The sequence below is a fragment of the Oryctolagus cuniculus genome, chromosome 18 (genome assembly GCF_051225735.1).
Source record: "Oryctolagus cuniculus isolate XC-2025 breed Fujian yellow rabbit chromosome 18, ASM5122573v1, whole genome shotgun sequence".
Taxonomy (NCBI): Eukaryota; Metazoa; Chordata; class Mammalia; order Lagomorpha; family Leporidae; genus Oryctolagus; species Oryctolagus cuniculus.
In genome coordinates, this window is record NC_142884.1 from 16,834,530 (window position 1) to 16,854,255 (window position 19,726).

Consider the following 19,726-nt stretch of genomic DNA (forward strand, 5'->3'; position numbering starts at 1 on the left):
GCTGAGCTTGTCCTTAATGCTTTTAGTCTGTCAGACTGAGAATTAGGCCCATGTGACTGCTACCATGGTGTTTTTGTGATTGTACATAAAAACTCAGTAAGGGGGTTGGGGTTGTGGCATAGCAGGTTAAGCCTCCACCTGGGATGCTGGCATCCTATACCAGCACAGGTTCAAGTCCCAACTGCTGCACTTCTAATCCAGCTCCCTCCTAATGCGCCTGGGAAAGCAGTGTAAAATAGTCCAAGTACTTGGGCCCCTGCACCCACGTGGGAGACCCAGAAGAAGCTCCTGGCTCCTGGCTTTGGCCTGTCCCGCCCCAGCTGCTGTGGCCATTTCAGAAGTGAACCAATGGGTGGAAAATCTTTCTTTCCTTTCTCTGTAAATCTGCCTTTCAAATAAATAAATAAATCTTAAAAAAATAAAAACAAAGGGGCTAGTGCTGTGGCATAGCAGGTCAAGCTGCTACCTGCTGTGCCAGCATCCCATATGGGCACCGGTTCGAGTCCCGGCTGCCCCACTTCCAATCCAGCTCTCTGCTATGGCCTGGGAAAGCAGTGGAGGATGGCCCAAGGTCCTTGGGCCCCTGCACCCACATGGGAGACCTGGAAGAAGCTCCTGGCTCCTGGTTTCTGAACGGCGCAGCTCTGGCCGTTGCTGCCAATTGGGGAGTGAACCAGCGGATAAAACTCTCTGGCCGGTGCTGCGGCTCACTAGGCTAATCCTCCGCCTGCGGCGCCGGCACACCGGGTTCTAGTCCCGGTCGGGGCGCTGGATTCTGTCCTGGTTGCTCCTCTTCCAGGCCAGCTCTCTGCTGTGGCCCCAGAGTGCAGTGGAGGATGGCCCAAGTCCTTGGGCTCTGCACACACATGGGAGACCAGGAGAAGCACCTGGTTCCTGGCTTCAGATCAGCGCGGTGCGCCGGCCGCAGTGCATCACTGGAGCAGCCACTGAGGGGTGAACCAACAGAAAAAGGTTCTCTCTGTCTCTCTCTCACTGTCCACTCTGCCTGTCAAAAAAAAAAAAAAAAAAAAAAACACTCTCTCTCTCTTTGCCTCTCCTTCTTTTTCTGTGTAACTCTGACTTTCAAATAAATAAATAAATCTTTAAAAGTTAGGAAGTGTCGCTCCCCCTCTTCGTGGAGGAACGACACTAAACCCTGCCTAGGCTTCATATCTGAGTCACGGCACCATTATGTCGCTCCCCCTCTTCGTGGAGGAACGACACAGGACCCTGCGCTGTTCTTTTGTCTGCTCGGCCCTCCCCGGGTTTGCTGCTGGTTCTTCCCGGGTTGGCTACTATCCCTTCCACCTCCGTGGAAGGGCGGTTCCCCCTGGCCACTTTCCCCACTTCCGCAGGGGAGCGGCACACCGCCGGCCGGCTCTCTCGGGGGCTGCACAGGTGTTCCCTCAGATGTTCCCCCTTAGATGTTCCTGGTGCATGTTGTCTCTCTCCTCCTTTATAGTCCTCTTCCACCAATCCCAACTCTGCTACCCACACGCCGAGTACGCTGCTCTCCTCCAATCAGGAGCAGGTCCTACAGTTTATTGGTTGAACTGGAGGCAGCTGTGTAGAAGCTGTTTCCCTTCTCAGTGCCATATTGTGGGAAAGCAGATGCATAGAATAAGTCTTAATTCCAGTAACTCAGTCCAGTCCGGGTTGCTCCCCACAAGGAAGCCATTTGGGGCAACCAACAGTTTGAATTCTGGCTTTCTAGTTCAGCATTCTGCTAATGCACACCCTGGGAGACAGCAGGAGGTTCAAGCTTGGGTCCCTGACCCCCATATGGGAAACCTGGAATGAGTTCTGGGCTCCTTGCTTCGACCTGGCCCAGACTGATTGTTGTAGCCTTCTGGGAAATGAAGCAATAGACAGAAGATTTCTGTCTCTTTCTTTTTCAAATAAAGTAGAAAAGAAGAAAAAATAAAAAAAGGTGGGGGGGACAAACCCCAACAACTTTGTAAAAATAAATTTGACTGTTGCCAGGCCTGGGGCCCTGCGGCTTCCCAGATCCCCATCCCAGCAGCCCACTCTGGTTTCCTCGTCTGTAAAATAGGTATAGTAGTAGCCCCACATGGAGACTGTCATGAGGATGAATGAGTGACAATACAAACAAATGACAGCTATATTTACTGCATACCAGGCACTGCTCTAACAGCTACCCATGTGTGAACTCACTGAATCCTCACCTCCACCCCGAAGGTAGATATAATGATCATCTTGATTTTACAATGAGGAAACTAAGGCACACAGAGGTTAAATTACTTGGTTATGCGGTTAGGTAATTAACTGGGATTTAAATCTAGAGAGCGTGACTCCAAACCCACCAAAGAACAAGTTTTCAAAGTTCATATGTAAGTAAGAACTGCTCGGCTTGTTGTTAAGATTCAATGTGAACAATGAATACGAGAAGTGGGAAGAGTTAGGGTGGTGAATACAGACAAACTGCACGGAGCCCCAGTCTCCTTCCCAGCCAGCTTTTGGATATCTGCTACTCTTCTCCTTGTTCTCTGGTTTCCATCTTTCCCACCCATCACTGGGATCAACAGCTATCCACCCAGTCTCCTGGAAGCCCAAATGGCTTCAGCAATAGCCTCTGAGATGGTTCTCTGGCCTGACTCCTATCTAGGACTGGGGCCCGAGAGACAAGTTCTAGGGAAGCCTGGCTCACCCCTCCCTACACTAACCTCACAAGACACAGAGTGCCTCCCTGTGCTTATGGAAGTGATATGAAGAACTCTAGCTAAAGTCAAAACTCTCCTGTTTATGCCTTAAGTCCAACCTAGCTGTAGGGGTAAAGCCTAGTTTAGGATGACTCGTGAATTTTGGAAGCACTCTAAAGTCCCTGCTCTCCTCTACCACCAAGCCTAGAAATCACATTTCTTAGCACCACTGTTGGGTTGGCCTCCTCAGCCATCGACATGTTCCAGGTCTCCCTCTTGCTGTATTCCCATCTCTTGGGGTGGAGACTCACCAGCACTGTTGGCCTCCGACTCCAGCAGGTGGATGTCATTGCAGTCAGCCAGTGAGTGCTCCAGGCAGAGCTGCAGGAAGCGGGCCTGGGTACGGGTGACCCGCTTCAGAAGAGACAGCAGGGCTACGGTCTGCTCACACTCATTCCAGCCCTTGAACCAGCCAGCGAGGATGCCCACCTGGTCTCGGAACATCATGGTGCCAGGCCTGGGGCCAGGGTTGGGGGGACGGCGGTGGCAAGGGCCAGCGCCGTCACATGGTCTCGGCTCTGGGCTCCTGTTACCTCTCCCTTGAGGGCCAGGGTTTGAGGATGTTCCCTGGCGTGGTGGCAAAGGGTGGTGAGGGGAGGAGGGAGCCTGTTCACATTGGGGAAGGTCTTGATCCAGCCACACCTCTCCAGACTCCTGGAAAAGGAAAACAAAGGGGTTAGAGAAAAGGAAGGGGCTGAAGCTACCCTGGTGAGTGTAGGCCAAGGGTGGCATGGAGTCCTCAGGACTTCCTCTTTCAGGGTATTCAGTCTGCTGAACTCCTGGGAGAAAGATGAAGACAGTGCTAGAACTAGATCCACTTTTTCTGCACTTTGCAGATGCAGAGAAAAGACTTGACTGGGACTCAGAGACCCACCCCAGAGACTACAAGGGAGATGCTGCTCCTCACACCTGGCTGTGACAGGGCCAAAGGAAATGGAATGCAAGCAGAAAGTAGGGAGTTGGCATTGGGGCGCACCAGGGTAAACTTGCACTTGTGACGCCAACATCCCATATCAGAGTTCTGGTTTGAGTTCCAAATGCTCCACTTCGGATCCAGCTCCCTGCTAATGTGCCTGAGAAGGCAGTGGATTTTGGCTCAAGTACTTGGGCCCCTGTCACCCAGGTGGGAGACCCAGATAAACTTCCTGGCTCCTGGCTTCGGCCTGGCCCAGCCCTGGCTGCTGCAGGGATTTGGGAAGTGAACCAGCAGATGGAAAATCTCTGCTTCTCCCTCCGCGTCTGTCTGCAAATAAATAAATAAATCTTTTTCAAAAAGTCTAAAGTAAGTTGGAAAGATTTTTCAGAAATGGGAACTAAAAAAGGCTGAGCATTTGGAAAAGACTCAAAGTAATGGAGATCGGGCCCAAGGTGACATGACTAACAGACATATGACCGTGGGCACAACCCCTGACCTTGCTGGGCTCTGGCCACCTCCTCTGGGAGCTGAACAGATGACCTTTCACCTGCTGAAAGAACCCTAAGGGCTCTTTAAATTAAGACCCACAATACTAGGTTGGCAGTAGATGGGTAAAGTGGTGACCCCATGGAGATCTGGTCAGTAACTAGCTAGATGCCTGTGAGCCCTTAGATATGGGCATGGACAGAGGTCTTTTCACAAATCAGGAACAAGTGATGGACATCTGGTACAGCACTGAGTTGCTGCCTGAACACCTGCACCCCACATCGGCCTGGGTCTGTTCTGGCTCCTCAGCTTCCAAACCAGCTTCCTACTAAGGTGCACCCTGGGAGGCAGCAAATGGTGGCTCAAGTACGTGGGTCCCTTGCCCCTCATGTGGGAGACCCTCATTGAGTTCTAGGCTCCTGGCTTTGGCTGGCCCTGCCTCGGCTGTCATGGGCATCTGGAGAATTGGAGAATGGAGGTCTCTTTCTGTTTTTTTTTTTTTTTTTTTTTTTTAGAAAGTCTTAAACTTTTATCTACTTTTAGATTTTTAAAAACAATTTATTTATTTATTTGAAAGGCAGAGTTACAGAGATGGAGGTAGGGAGAGAGAGAGTGATCGTCCATCTGCTAGTTCACTCGACAAATGGCAGCAACAGCCAGGGCTGGGCCAGGCTGAATCCAGGAGCCAAGAGCTTCATCTTTGTCTCCCACATGGGTACAGAGGCCCAAGTACTTAGGCCATCTTCTGCTGCTTTCCCAGGCACATTAGCAGACAGCTGGATCCAAAGTGGAGCAGCCAGGACTTTAACTTTAACATCCCATATGGGATGCCAGCTGTGCAGGCGGTGGCTTTACCTGTTACGCCACAGTGCCGGCCCAGGAAGATCTCTTTCTGTGTATCTGCCTTTCAAACAAACAAACAAAAAAAAAAATTAAAAGAAAAACAGAAAAGATCACCAACAGGTTGAGGGAATGCCACCCTCTCCAACCCAGCTCTCTCATTCTGGAAAACATACAGCTCTAATCTCTAAGATCCCAACCATCTCTACTCATAGATGATTCTCTCCTAGGCCTTATCTTCATTCCCCTGAAGGCTGCTCCAGACCTGAAACTTCTGGGTCAGGATGGTTTTTTAGCTTCCAGAGATACCAGCCTGTCATCCAGACTCTTGGGAGCCAACTGGATGTCAACCTGAAGGGAAGAGACCAGATCAAATCTAAATAAAATGACCAACCAAAAAGGTGTCCAGATTCTGCTCTCAGGCAGGAACTATGTTGGGGTTGTTTCCACTGGGCAAACAGCAGGGCAGTTCTTCAGCTGACTGGTTTCTTGATTCTACTCTGAAGCCCTTTTCTAAGTATCTCAGACTCTTGGTTTCCACTCATTTCCTGTCTGCCTTTCCTGCAACCAGTACCCTTGGCTCCATCACTGTCTGGCTGCCAAAGGACTGAAGTTTCCTGGACTGAGAACTCTGCACAAAGACCCACTGCCCCTACCAGACTCAGGTCCTAGGCAGCTACTCCCAGCTCCCTGAACTTTCATGCTGCATCTAGCAATAGCTGTGACTCACCTCGTGGATCCCCTCGGGGGGCCCCTGGACACAGCAAACTGGTTTGGCTGCCAATCCTCATGGATTTTAGAAGTAGAAAAAGGGAATCTTGCTCCAAGTTAAACAGGACTCCCAGCAATCTTTTTAAAGGGGAAATCAGGTGCCACCTCCCTGGCTTAAAATCTCCAATGACTTCCAATTGCACTGAAATAAAATCTAAACTAAACCCAATCTTATCCAGTCTATAGGGCCCTGCAGGATTCCTGAGGCCTTTCCAACCTCATCTTGTACTAATTTTTCTCTTGCTCAATGGAGTCCTCGTCCTCCAGAGGCTGGCCCCTATTTGTCACTCAGGTCTTGGTCAATGTCAGTTCCTCAAAGACAGCTTCTTTGACCATCAAATCTAAGGACATCTCTCCCATGGTCACTCAATTAATGCTATTTCACTTTCTTTATGTAACTTGGCACCCTTAGATATCATTTTTTATAATGTTTCTTTTCACCCTCCAAAATACAAACTACACAGTGTCTCAAACAGTGCCCGGGACATACATCAACATGTATCTGTTGAATTGAATTAATGAACAGGTAGAGAAGAAGGTGAGTGTTGAAATCACACTTAGGATTTCTACAGCCTTGGAGAAGGACGGTAAAGGGATGTGTACATCTTGTCCTAACAGAAGAACTTAAAGGTACTCAAAAAAACTTTACCCCGGGGAAGAAAAGATTCAAAGGGAATGGCAAAACTGGCTTTGAATACCTGAGGTAGCACACAGAAGGAAAATTAGATTTGTTCTTTTATGCCAGAGGAGAAAAACAGGGTAGATGTCTAAGAGGTGAAATGGGAAATGTTGAAAATCAAGAAAAACTCAGTTCTAGTCCTATCCTAGCCACTAATTTATTTGCTCTTAGAGTCAGCCTGTTTCTCTTCTCTAACATATGAAAGATAAGGAGGTGGACTAGGTCAGACACAACACATAGGTTTACCTCACAGGCTAACTCCAACTGTTAGGTAGAGGCTGCCTGGAGCATTTTTAAGAAGGATCCTGGGGGGCTGGTGCCGTGGTGTACCAGGTAGAGCCTCCACTTGCAGTGCCAGCATCCCATATTGGCCCCTGTTCAAGTCCCAGCTGCTCCACTTCCGATCCAGCTCTCTGCTATGGCTTAGGAAAGCAGAAGATGGCCCAAGTCCTTGGGCTCCTACACCCACATGGGAGATCCGGAAGAAGCTCCTGGCTCCTGGCTGCAGATCGGCACAGCTCTGGCTGTTGCGGCCAACTGGGGAGTGAACCAGTGGATGGAAGACATCTCTCTCTCTCTGCCTCTCTTTCATATAACTCTTTCATGTAACTCTTTCATATAAATAGATAAAATCTTAAAAAAAAAAAAAAAAGGATCCTAAAGAAATGAAGCAATAGGAATATCCACCAATGCAGAATGAATTTTTAAAATTTTGCATCAAAATAACCTAATTGTTTAATTCCAACTTTTTGAAGTACCTTTCTACTGATATAATTTTCTTAAGTCTTGCTGTCAGGACTGATGTTTTTGACACTATCACATAACGTAAGGTCTGCCCCAGCTTGATTTTTTAAAATATTTATTTGAAAGGCAGCATGACAATGAACAAGGTGGATAGAGGAAGGGAAGGAGGGAAGGAGAGAGGGAGAGAGGGAGAGGGAAAGAGGAAGAAAGGAAGGGAGAGAGGGAGGGAGGGAGGGGGAAGGAGGAAGAGAAGAGAAGGAGAGAGAAGGAGGAAGGGAGAGGGAGGGAGAGGGAGGGAGAGGGAGAGAGAGGGAGAGAGAGGGAGAGAGAGGGAGAGAGAGGGAGAGAGAGGGAGGGAGAGGGAGGGAGAGGGAGAGAGAGGGAGAGAGGAGAGAGAGGGAGAGAGGAGAGAGAGGGAGAGAGAGGGAGAGAGAGGGAGGGAGGGAGGGAGGGAGGGAGGGAGGGAGGGAGAGAATATCTTCCATCTGAGGGTTTACTTGATTGCAGCAGCCAGGCCTGTGACAAGCCAAACCTGGGACTCCCATGTGGGTGGCAGGGACCCAAGAACTTGGGCCTAATCCACTTCTTTCCCAGGACTGGATCAGAAGTGAAGCCAAGAGTCAAGCCAGCACTCCAATGTGAGATACTGGCTTTGCAAGCAGTCGCTTAATATGCTGCACCCCAATATCAACCCCTCTACTTATTAATCATTCTCCATAGCCAGAGTTTAGCTCAGTGGTCAGCATGCTGCTTGGGTCACCCAGTGCCCACATCCCATATTGAAGTGCCTGATTCATGTCTCAGCTCCTCTGCTTCTGATCCAGCTTCTTACCAATGTGCACCTTGAGAGGCAGATAATGGCTCAAGTCACTGGGTCCTTGCCACCCATATAGGAGACCTGTACTGAGTTTTCAGCTCTTGGCTTTGATCCACCTGGCTGTTGTGGGAACCAAGGGAGTGAACTAGTGGATAGGAGCTCTTTCTGTATGTCTTATCCTCTAAAATGAATATATATATATTATATATTTTTTTAAGTTTATGGACAAATGAAATTAAGATACTGCAAATTTTCCATGAACTTTTTGAAGCCCACTTGTACTGTATACACAGCAGCAGGGGTGGGGAACATCCAGCCACGTAAGGCCTATGAAATCATTCCCTCCAGCCCTGCCAAGGCAACTGCAGGCGGGAACTAAATTGCAAACAGGACTCAATAAATCTACAGCAGGCTAATTTTTAAACTGATAATTTTGTATAGCCCACGAATAATGTTATAAACATCCAAATAGCCTTTGACAGAAAAAACAGATTCTCCACCCCTGGTATAGAGAAATCTGTAGAAGCACACACCCTAGGCTATTAACATTGGCTAACTTGGAGAGATGGGAATTATTAACATTCCACTTCGCTAGTTGCAATTAATGTTTTTGTAACTTTTAAATAATTTAATTTCTAAAAAACCTTAAGGCCGCATTCTACTTCCTGGCTCGTGAGAAAGAGTGCTGTGATTAATTATCAATGCTGCCCTGGATGCAGGGAGAATGAGTGGTAGCTCACGAGCCTAAAAAAAAAAAAAAAAAAAAAAAATCAGTTTTCCTTCTTGGCTCCAGCATTTTGTGGCTTTTAGTCCTAAGGAGACAGCAGCTGCCTCAACATAAGGAAGATTTTAAAATAATACATCTGTCCAAGAATGGAACTGGCTGCCATGTGAGGAGGTAATAAGCTCCCTGGCTGCTGGAAGTGGTCAAGCAGACACTGGATGAACATCCCCCGGGAGTGGGAGGGATTCCTCCACTGGGTGGCAACTCATGAGAGAGAAGGCCATGTTACTATTTCAGAGAGAACATTTGTGAAGGGAGGTTTGATATGCCAACAGCACTTAGAGCAAAAAGATGACCAAATCCACAAACAGACCGAAGCTGTGCACACTCCTCATAAATTCTTCTACTGGGTTGTTACTTTTCCTAAGCAATAGCACTGTATTCGCCAAATAAACTGCTGACTAAACATCAATCCAGCCTCTTCCCCCAAGCCCAACACTAAAAGCAAAGTCTGGGGACAGAACAGGGTTTCAAACATGATGCTTACAAGGCCAGGCTTTGAACAAAGCTGGCCAACAAGAACTATGGTGACCTGAAGCATCCACATCTACCTGAAAGGAGAAGAGACTGTTCAGCTCTGATCAACAGCAGCTATGTGGGAATGTGGGTCCCATGTTGCTACGTCTTAGAATATTTTTCAAAAAACTGGAAATCTGGCTTTTAAATAAAATTGGGGCAGGCTAAGCTATCATTTGCAATGCGGGCATTACATATCAGAGTGCTGGTTTAAGGACCAGCAGATCTACTGATGTATCTAGGAGACAGCAGACAATGGCCGAGGTGCTTGGGGTCCCTGCTGTCCTTGGGCAAGACCTGGATGGAGTTCCTGGCTCCTGGCTTTGGTATGGCCCAGCCCTGTAGCTGCAGCCATTGGAGAGTGGAATAACAGATCTCTCTCTTCTGTCCCTCCCTTCATTCTTTCAAATAAATATATAAATAAATCTGGGGCTGGAAAAAAAAATAAATCTAAGTCTAAAAAGTCTCATTTTAGATTGTTGGAAAGTAATTCACATTGAAACAGCAACAATGAATTACTATGCAGAACAAAAAAAACCCTGTGGCCTAGGGCCAGTGCTGTGGCTTAGTGGGTAAAGCTGCTGCCAGCAGTGCCGACATCCCATATGGGCAACAGTTCGAATCTTGGCCGCTCCACTTCCAATCCAGCTCTCTGCTATGGCCTGGGAAAGCAGTGGAAGATGGCCCAAGTCCTTGGGCCCCTGCACCTTTGTGGGAGACCCACAAAAAGCTCCTGGCTTAAATTGGCCCAGCTCCAGCTGTTGCAGCCATGTGGGGAGTGAATCAGCAGATGGAAGACCTCTTTCTTTCTGTAACTCTGCCTTTCAAATAAATAAATCTAAAAAAAAAAACAAAAAAAACAAAAAAAAAACAAAAAAAAACACCACACACAACAACAAAAAAACGTGGCCTGTGATCTTTTGAACAGATGGACACAAACTAGAAAAGACCAGAAACCGTTACCCCTCCCTTTGTAGGACTGTGTGGTTTGTGCCTTCAAACTACTCCACTGTTCAGGGAACACAACTGAGTAGGGTGCTGTGTGTTTGTTCTTGATGGTGTTTAACGAGGAGAACTGATGAGGCCGGTGTTGTGGTCTGCAGTGCCAGCATTCCATATGGGCACTGGTTTGAGTCCCAGCTGCTCCACTTTCAATCCAGCTCTCTGCTAACGCACCTGTGAAAGCAGCGGGAGATGGCCCAACTTAGGCCCCTGCCATCCACGTGGGAGATCCAGATGAAGCTCCCAGCTTCGGCCAGGCCCATCACAGATCATTGCAGCCATTTCAGGAGTGAACCAGCAGATCTGTCTCTCTGTCTCTCTAACTCTGCCTTTCAAATACATAAATAAACCTTAAAAAAAAAAAAAAGGGAGACTTGAGGGCTTCTTCCAATGAAAGGCCAAAGGCTCTCAGCTGCCTTGGCTCAGGTGTTTTGGAAGACCTGGATGAGACACAGCAGTGATGAACTATGGTGGATTTGCCTGCCAAATATCTATTCCCATCTGCTGGTTCTAGCACCTTGAGTTTCCCTTGGAAAGCTGTCTTGGCTCCAGAAGTAGACAAGGGGTAAGGTCTGGCCAAGGCAAGTCCTCCATGGATTTTTCTGGAACTACTGGGGAAATCAGATTCTCAGATGGGTTCCTCAGATTATATATTCCAGATGTTACTGATTACCACTTCTGCTTCCTCATGATGGAAGCCTATTTCAAACTGAAGCCAACAAGGACGAAAGCAGAGTCAAGAGATGAGGGGAGAAGAGTGAGGCCTGTTCATACCAGCTGAAGCCCAGTATCCAGCTATCTTGAAGCCTCCCCATTGGCTCAGACTTTTCAGTTCTACAAATCAATAAATTCTTTTTTGGCTTAGTCCAGTTTGATTGATTTGGACTTCTATTACATAAAGGTGAAACAGCCTTAGGGCCGGTGCTGTGGCATAGTAGGTTAAACCTCCACCTGTAGCACCGGCATCCCACATGGATGCCAATTTGTGTCCCAGCTGCTCCATTTCCAATTCAGCTCTCTGCTTATGGCCTGGGAAAGCAGTGAAAGATGGCCCAAATGCTGGTGCCCTTACACCTGTGTGGGAGACCTGGCAGAATCTCCTGGCTTCGGATATGCCCAGCCCCAGTCATTGAGGCCATTTGGGGAGTAAAGCAGTAAATGGAAGACATCTCTCTCTCCCCCTGTCAGTAACTCTCTCAAATAAATTAAAACAAAACAAAAACACTTTTTAAAACAGCCTTTGTGTGGCCAGGGAGTGCAGTGGAGGATGGCCCAAGTACTTGGGCCCTGCACCCCATGGGAGATCAGGATAAGTACCTGGCTCCTGCCGTCGGATCAGCGTGGTGCAGCGGCCGTAGCACACCAGCCGCGACGGCCATTGGAGGGTGAACCAACGGCAAAAGGAAGACCTTTCTCTCTGTCTCTCTCTCTCACTGTCCACTCTGCCTGTCCAAAACAAACAAACAAACAAAAAACAAACAAAAAAAACCCAGCCTTTGAACATTCCCATATAAAACAGAATTCACCAATGCTCTGGTCTTAGTTCCCATGAAACCAAAAATAACTCTGCCTTTGAGAGGAGACCTGAGAGGGAAACTTCTATGGCAAAAGTCTTTCAAACAGCTTAGCAATATATATTTTTTAAAAGATTTATTTATCTACTTTGAGAGGCATAGTTATGAAGAGAGGGAGAGACAGAGAGAGAGAGAGAAAGAGGTCTTCCATCCACTGGTTCACTCCCTAAATGGCCACAACAACTGGAGCTGGGCCAGGCCAAAGCCAGGAGGCAGGAACATCTTCCAGCAAGCGGATGCAGGGACTTGTGTGTCTTCTACTGCTTTCCCAGGCCATGAGCAGGGAGCTAAAATGGAAGAGACCCAGCTGGGTAATAAAACCAACTCATATGGGATGCTGGTGCCCCAGATGGATGCTTAACCTACTACACCACAGTGCCAGCCTCCAGCCTAGCAATATTATACCACCATATTGAAAAGAACCAAGTAATCTTGCTGTGAAGCACCTACGAACCCTGGAGGTAGGAAATGGGTCCCAAAAAATGGCTAAGAAGGTCTAGGGAAAAGTGCTCTCTGGATTCCTTCCCTGCCCCCAGACAGTGAGAAGGGGCAGGCCGACAGGCCAGCACCTCTGCAGGTCAGCTCCCCTCACACAGAAGCAGCATCATAAGGCAGAGCAAGTGTAAAGCTCTGCTCTCCTACTGATACTTACTTGCTGTGGGTGACCTTTGGCAAATTACTCAGTTTCTTCCTCAGTGAAGTTTGTTATAAAGTTAAATGAAACAATGTATACAAAAATATCTAGCACTATGCTTAACACATTTTTTTTAAAGTTTTTTTTTTTTTTTCTATTTATTTATTTGACAGGTAGTTATAGACAGTGAGAGGGAGAGACAGAGAGAAAGGTTGGTTCACTCCCCAAATGGCTGCTATGGCTGGCGCTGCGCCGATCCAAAGCCAGGAGCTTCTTCCTGGTCTCCCATGCAGGTGCAGGGACCCAAGCACTTGGGCCATCCTCCACTGCCCTCCCGGGCCACAGCAGAGAGCTGGACTGGAAGAGGAGCAACCAGGACTAGAATCTGGCGCCCATATGGGATGCCAGCACCGCAGGCAGAGGATTAACCAAGTGAGGCAAGGCATTGGCCCCTGAAAGTTTTATTTATTAATTTGAAAGTCAGAGTTACACAGAGAGAGGAGAGGCAGAGAGAGAGAGGTCTTCCATCTGAAAATTCACTCCCCAATTGGCCACAACAGCCAGAGCTGCGCCGATCTGAAGCCTGAAGCCAGGAGCTTCTTCCAGGTCTCCCACATGGGTGCAAGGGCCCAAGCACTTGAGCCATCTTCTACTGCTTTCCTAGGCCACAGCAGAGAGCTGGATTGGAAGTAGAGCAGCCAGGTCTCGAACTGGCATCCATATGGGAAGCCAGTGCTTCAGGCCAGGGTGTTAACCCACTGCACCACAGCGCCGGCCCCAACATTTTCTAGCATCATAAATTAAGGGTGATTTGCAGAATCCTGTGTTGACATGGATGAGATCATTTGATTCTAAAACTCTATTAAAAATACATATGGGGGGGGGGGTCAGCGCTGTGGTGTAGTAGGCTGAGCCTCCACCTTCAGTGCTGGCATCCCATATGGGTGCAGGTTCTAGTCCTGGCTGCTACTCTTCTGATCCAGCTCTCCACTGTGGCCTGGAAAGCAGAAGATGGCCAAAGTGCTTGGCACCTGCATGGGAGACCTGTGTGGGGAGTCTGGCTTCTGGCTTTAGATCAGGTCAGCTCCAGCTGACATGGCCATTTGGGGGAGTGAACAAGTAGATGGAAGACCTTTCTCTGTCTCTCCTCAAATAAACAAATAAATCTTTGAAATGTACGTACTAACATATTATACACACACATGATATACAAACACAGCATTATCCTCATGTAACAGCTGGTGAAACAGTGAGGCACAGAGAAGGTACATCACTTGTCCAGGACTGCACATATCATGAAGGCAGATTTTCAAGCCAAGGCAGTCTGCCTTCAGAGCTCTTTCATTTTTTTAAAAAAATTTTTATTTATTTATTTGAGAGGTACAGTTACAGACAATGAGAGGGAGAGACAGAGAGGTCTTCCATCCACTGGTTCACTCCCCAAATGGCCACAGCAGCTGGAGCTGGGCCAATCCAAAGCCAGGAGCTTCTTCCAGGTCTCCCCCATGGGTGCAGGGGGCCCCAAGCACTTGGGCCATTTTCTACTGCCTTCCCAGGCCATAGCAGAGAGCTGGATTGGAAGAGGAGCAGCTGGGACTAGAACCAGCACCCATATGGGATGTCAGCGCCACAGGCAGAGGATTAACTTACTGCGCCACAGCACTGGGCCATCTTGCTTGCTCTTAATAACAATGCTGTAGTCTCCTATAAGTTCCTTTCCATGCCTACAAAGTTGGACCTGCAGGCATTTGGCCAGCAGTTAAGATGCCAGTTAGCCCATATCCCACTTTAGAGTCCCAAATCCAGCTTCCTGTTCCTGTTGATATGGACCGTGGACAGCAGCAATGATGACTAAATCAGATCCCTGCCATCCACATGGGAAACCTGGACTCAGTTCCTGACTCCAGGCTTCCACTGCATGTATTTGGGGAACCAGCAGATGGGAATGCTCATATTTAAAAAAAAAAGAAGAGAGGAGGGGAGGTGATAAGAGAGGAGAGGGAAGGGAAGGGGAGGGGAGGGGAGGGGAGACGACAGAAGAGGGGCCAGCACTGTGGTGTAGTGGGTAAAATCACCGCCTGCAGTGCTGGCATCCCATATGGGCACTGGTTGGAGTCCCAGCTGTTCCACTTCTGACCTAGCTCTCGACTGGCCATTTGGGGAGTGAACCAGCAAATGGAAGATAGCCCACCCCACCCCACCCCACCCCTCCCGTCCCCGTGCAACTCTATCTCTCAAATAAATAAATAAATCTAGAACCGGGGTGCCGGCACCGCAGGCGGATGATTACCCAAGTGAGCCACGGCACCAGCCCAGGGTACATCTCTTAAACGCCAACACTTCCAGGTAAGTAAGGAGGTCCTACCAACCTCCTACCTATTCCTGCTCTTTACAGCACCTACCTATGCCTTTGAGAAAGCCATACTTTATAAATTAAGAACTAATTACCTAAGGTTAACTCACTGCCCTAATCTGAGAACAGGAGAATGTCAGAAGCCAAAGGAGTCCAATTTCTTTCTTGTAAGAACCATTAGTTCAGGGCCAGCACTGTGGCGTAGCGAGTAAAGCCGGTGCCTGCAGCACTGGCATCCCATATGGGCGCCGGTTTGAGTCCCGGCTGCTCTATTTCCAATCCAGTTCTCTGCTACGGCCTGGGAAAACAGTGGAAGATGGCCCAAGTCCTTGGGCCCCTGCACCTGCGTGGGAGACCTGGAGGAAGCTCCTGGCCCCTGGCTGCGGATCGGTGCAGCTCTGGCCATTGCAGCCCATTAGAGAATGAACCAGAGGATGGAAGACCTCTCTCTCTCTGCCTCTCCTTCTCTTTCTGTGTAACTCTGAATAAATCTTAAAAAAAAAAAAAATTAGTTCCAGAAACCCCTAAAATACGTACACTATTGTCTCAGCAGAGAAAGAGCCTTTTGTGGGAATGGTTCCGGTGAAAGGGAGGGGGCTGGTGCTGTGGCATAGTAGGTAAAGTCACCACCTGCATGCTGGCATCCCATGTGGGTGCCAGTTTGAGTCCTGGATTCTCCACCAGGAAGATGCTCCAGGCTCCTGGCTTTGGATCGACGCAGTTCCGGCTGTTGCAGCCATCTAAGGAGTGAACCAATGGATAGAAGACCTCTCTCTCTCTCTGTAACTCTTTCAAATAAATAAATAAATCTTAAAGAAAAAAAAAAAATAAAGGAAGAGAGAAGGCAGCCAGGGCCTCCTGGAAGATAAGCACGTCACAGGAAACTCTGGGAAACCCGGGACTAATGATGAAACTGGTGTTGCTCCTCCCTGTTGACCTCTCCCCTGAGTCTCTTTCCCTTCTCTACAACTGTGTTCTCTCAATGAGGAACACAACGAACTCCCGTAGACTCAGCCATCACCTCTCTGGGGAAAGCTCCTAACTTTTGGAGTTATCTTTTCAAAGAGATAGTCATCAGACCTTGATATGTCTTTTAATGTCAGTTCAGTAAGTACTCTTTATCCTTCCCAAAATCCAAATCACTCTGGAATCAGACTGCTGGGCTGGAAATAGAACCCTACCACTTACTATCTGCACAATTTTGAGCAAGATTTTGCTTTGCCTTCCCTGTTTTCTCATCTATAAAATGGTACCTACTCTCATAGCTGGGAAGCATACATGACTTAGCTATTATCATCTCTGATTCCTTTCTCTAGTCCCAACAAGTCCCATTTCTGTACACCCAAAGTCCATCTGCTTCTGTCTTTAATACCTCCATGTGTACGTCACCATCCATTCTCCTATAGACAGGTTTCTTCCACTCTCGCCTTCCTGCTCTCCTTATCACCCTTTGTTTTCCTTGCAGAAACCAAAGTGAACTTTCAAAAAAAAAAAAAAAAAATCACACCACTGTTCTCTGCTTTTTAAAAAATTTTCTAAGAGCTCCTCAATCTTTTCAATGAAAATGTAAACTCCTCCCTCACGTACAAGCTAGCCACACTGGTCTCCTTGCTGTCTCCCAAACCCATCTCTGGGCTCCTGTATCTTTTACCCAAAATACCCATCCCCAGATCATCAAGATCATCACAGGGCCGGCTCCTTCAGCAATCAGACCCGGGCTCGTGTATGTCCCAGTCTTCCTCGTTTCCCCAGTAGGAAGGAATCTCTGATGTCAACAGCAAGAGCTTTTCCTTCAAAGGCTGCACTGCTTCCAAAACGCCTGGACTGTAACATCCATGAGGGAAAGGAAGCCCGTGGTTGCACCCCTCATTCATGGCCAAGTCTCCCATTACACGACCAGCATCTGGCACACAGAAGATCCTCCATAAACACCTGTGATAAATTCCCCAACCAGACAGCAGTCCTTTCTCCACATACAACCCTTAGATAACAATGTCCTATGCCCAGATCTTCAACTGGCGCCTTCTGACCTTTCCAGCCATCAGGTCAACTGTCGTCTCTTTAGACATAGTTACTGACCAGCATGTCTGCAGTAGCCACCGCTGCCATTTGATTTCTTTCCTAGCCATGTAGCATACTCTTTTATTTCTTTTATTTGTTGTTTGTTGCAGAAAATAAGCACCATGAGTTTCAGGACCTTGACTGTCTTATTCACTGCTGTTATCTCCAGTACTTAGAGCAAGTGCTTTCTCAAATTATTTAATCTAGGCTGGAAACATTTTAGACTTCATACATTACTGTTCTGTAACTTACCTTCATCTACTCAATTTACAATAAAACAAGCCAAACTCCACTCACAGCAGCCCACTTAACTTTCTTCCAAAGTTCTGAGGCATGGAAACCCAAAACTGAGGTGAGGGGACCCAACATCAGTACTCCCAGCTTCCACTGCCTTAAGGCCAACACCATGCCAGGCTGATCACCTCATTTCTGCCTTTCCCAGTAAGCTCCCAAAGGAAAGCTGGCTACGTCGGACCAGTCACACATACATACACTCACTCTGGGGCCAAGAAATCAGAGAGAGAATGACTGGGGTGGGGCTAGGGGACTGTGAAGAGGGGTCTACCATCAATTGTCAGAAAGATCACGGGATAGAATCATCATGCTTATCAAGCAAGAGATGGACTTCCAGCATACAGAACCCAAACACATCTCTAAGGATCTCCTGTCACCATCTCACAACTATTCACAGAAGAAACTGTTTTCAGATGGGAATCTCAGAAAGGATTCTCTTTCCTCTGAGGCCATTAAGTAGTAGGACTTACATCTGGAGTTGCTGGGGTTGGCTTTGTGGGGTAGCAGGTAAAGCCATCACCTGCAACAATGGTATTTCATATGAGCACCAGTTTACGTCCTGGCTGCTCCACTTCCGATCCAACTCCCTGCTAAGGTCCTGGGAAAACAGATTAAGATGGCCCAAGTTCTTGGGCTCCTGCACCTACGTGGGAGATCTGGAAGAAGCTCCTGACTCCTGGCTTTGGCCTTGTCCATTCCCAGCTGTTGTGGCCATTTGGGGGAGTGAACCAGCAGATGGAAGACCTCTCTGTCTCTGTCTCTGTCTCTGTCTCTCCCTCTCTGTGTGTAACTCTGCCTTTCAAATAAATAAAAATAAATATTTTAAAAACAAACAAAAACCTGGGGTTGCTGAGGGCCAGCTCTGTCACTAAAGCAGAAGTTGCTTGAGGATAAAGCTAACTCAGTGGAGAAATGGAGAGAGATAACTGAGAACATTATTTGAAATCCTGGACCCAGCTAAGTCTGAAACCATCCCAGCTATGGACTTTTCAATAACATGAATCAATTAATTCCCCTTTTTGATTAAACCACTTTGAGCTAAGGTAATGTCACTTATGGTTTTAAGAGTCCTGGCTGGGGGCTAGTGCTGTGGTGTAGTAGGCTAAGCTTTTGCCTGCAGCACTGGCATCCCATATAGGTACTGCTTCAAGTCCCAGCCGCTTTACTTCTGATCCAGCTCTCTGCCATGGCCTGAAAAAGCAGTAGGAAATGCCCCAAGTGCTTGGGCCTCCTCACCCATGTGAGAGACCTGGAAGAAGCTCCTGGCTCCTGGTTCCAGATCGGTCCAGCTCTAGCCATCACGGCCATTTGAGGAATGAACCAGCAAATGGAAGACCTCTCTGTAACTCTACCTCTCAAATAAATAAAATCTTTAAAAAAATTAAAAAGAGTCCTGGCTGATACGAGCTCTTTTTGCTAACACTGAGCACTTATGTGCAAGGCACTGTTCTAAGTATTTTATGTGTACTAACTTATCTAATCCTTGTAACAATTCTATGAAGGATGGCATTATTATTACCTTCATTTTTTAGCTATGAAAAGTAAGGGATCGGAAAAGTCAAGTAACTTGTCCTCAGTCACAAAACTGGTAAATGGGGGCCGGCGCTGTGACATAGCAGGTAAAGCTGCTGTCACATGGGTGCCATTCCAAGTCCTGGCTGCTCCACTTCTGATCCAGCTCTCTGCTATGGCCTGGGAAAGCAGTAGAAGATGGCCCAACTGCTTGGGCCCCGCACCAGCATGGGAGACCTGGAAGAAGCTCCTGGGTCCTGGCTTCGGATCAGCCCAACTCCGGCCGTTGTGGCCATCTGAGGAGTGAACAAGCAGATGGAAGACCTCTCTCTCTCTCTCTCTCTCTCTGCCTCACTATAACTCAGCCTTTCAAATAAGTAAATAAATATTTTTAAAAAAATAGTAAATGATGATGTGCGATGCAAATCCTGTCTGGGCCTAGAGTCCAAAAACCCGATTGCAACACTATCATGCCCCAGTGCACCCAACCCTATCTGAACAGGGACTCCAACGCTCTGCCCAAAGGCAGTACCATCTTCTATGACTTCCACCTGTCCTCAATTTCATCCTGTGTAAAACAAGGATAATTCTAGTTTACCTACCTCATAAGATTCCTGTGAATCTGTGATGAAATAATAGAAGTACAGTACTTCAACAGTGCCTGGCAGATAGTAAGCATTCAATAAACAGTTAGCTTTATCACCCTGTGTGTCATCACTGAAGTGCAGCTTCAGTCTTTTTCACCTCTATTAGGTGAAGAGATACCATGGGCGAGGTAAGAGAATGAAGAGGCTTTCTTGTCTCTGACCAATGCTTAAGCTGTTTCCCCTGCCCGAGAGGCACATCATCATTGTCCCAACTCCTGTGGAACAGTACCCAGTTCAAATACCACCTTTTCCATGAAGTCTTTCCAAATAAAGGGCTCCCTCTTACTGCTGAATCGCCACAGAATGCAGCTGAGACCTCATATTCTGCCTAAGTCCTTTACTAGTTTGTAAGGCAGCATTTATCCTGGGATCTGTT

At 47.7% G+C, this 19,726-nt stretch overlaps 1 protein-coding gene across 1 annotated transcript in view; it reads right to left on the bottom strand.

Annotated features, from left to right (window-relative positions):
- SAMD4B (sterile alpha motif domain containing 4B) overlaps positions 1–19,726 on the bottom strand; it is a 46,664-nt gene that overhangs the window by 23,651 nt on the left and 3,287 nt on the right. Inside the window, exon 2 of the mRNA XM_051846668.3 lies at positions 2,972–3,374. Coding sequence (XP_051702628.1) covers positions 2,972–3,167 — 196 coding nt within the window. The 5' untranslated portion in view covers positions 3,168–3,374. The remainder of the gene's footprint in view (positions 1–2,971; positions 3,375–19,726) is intronic.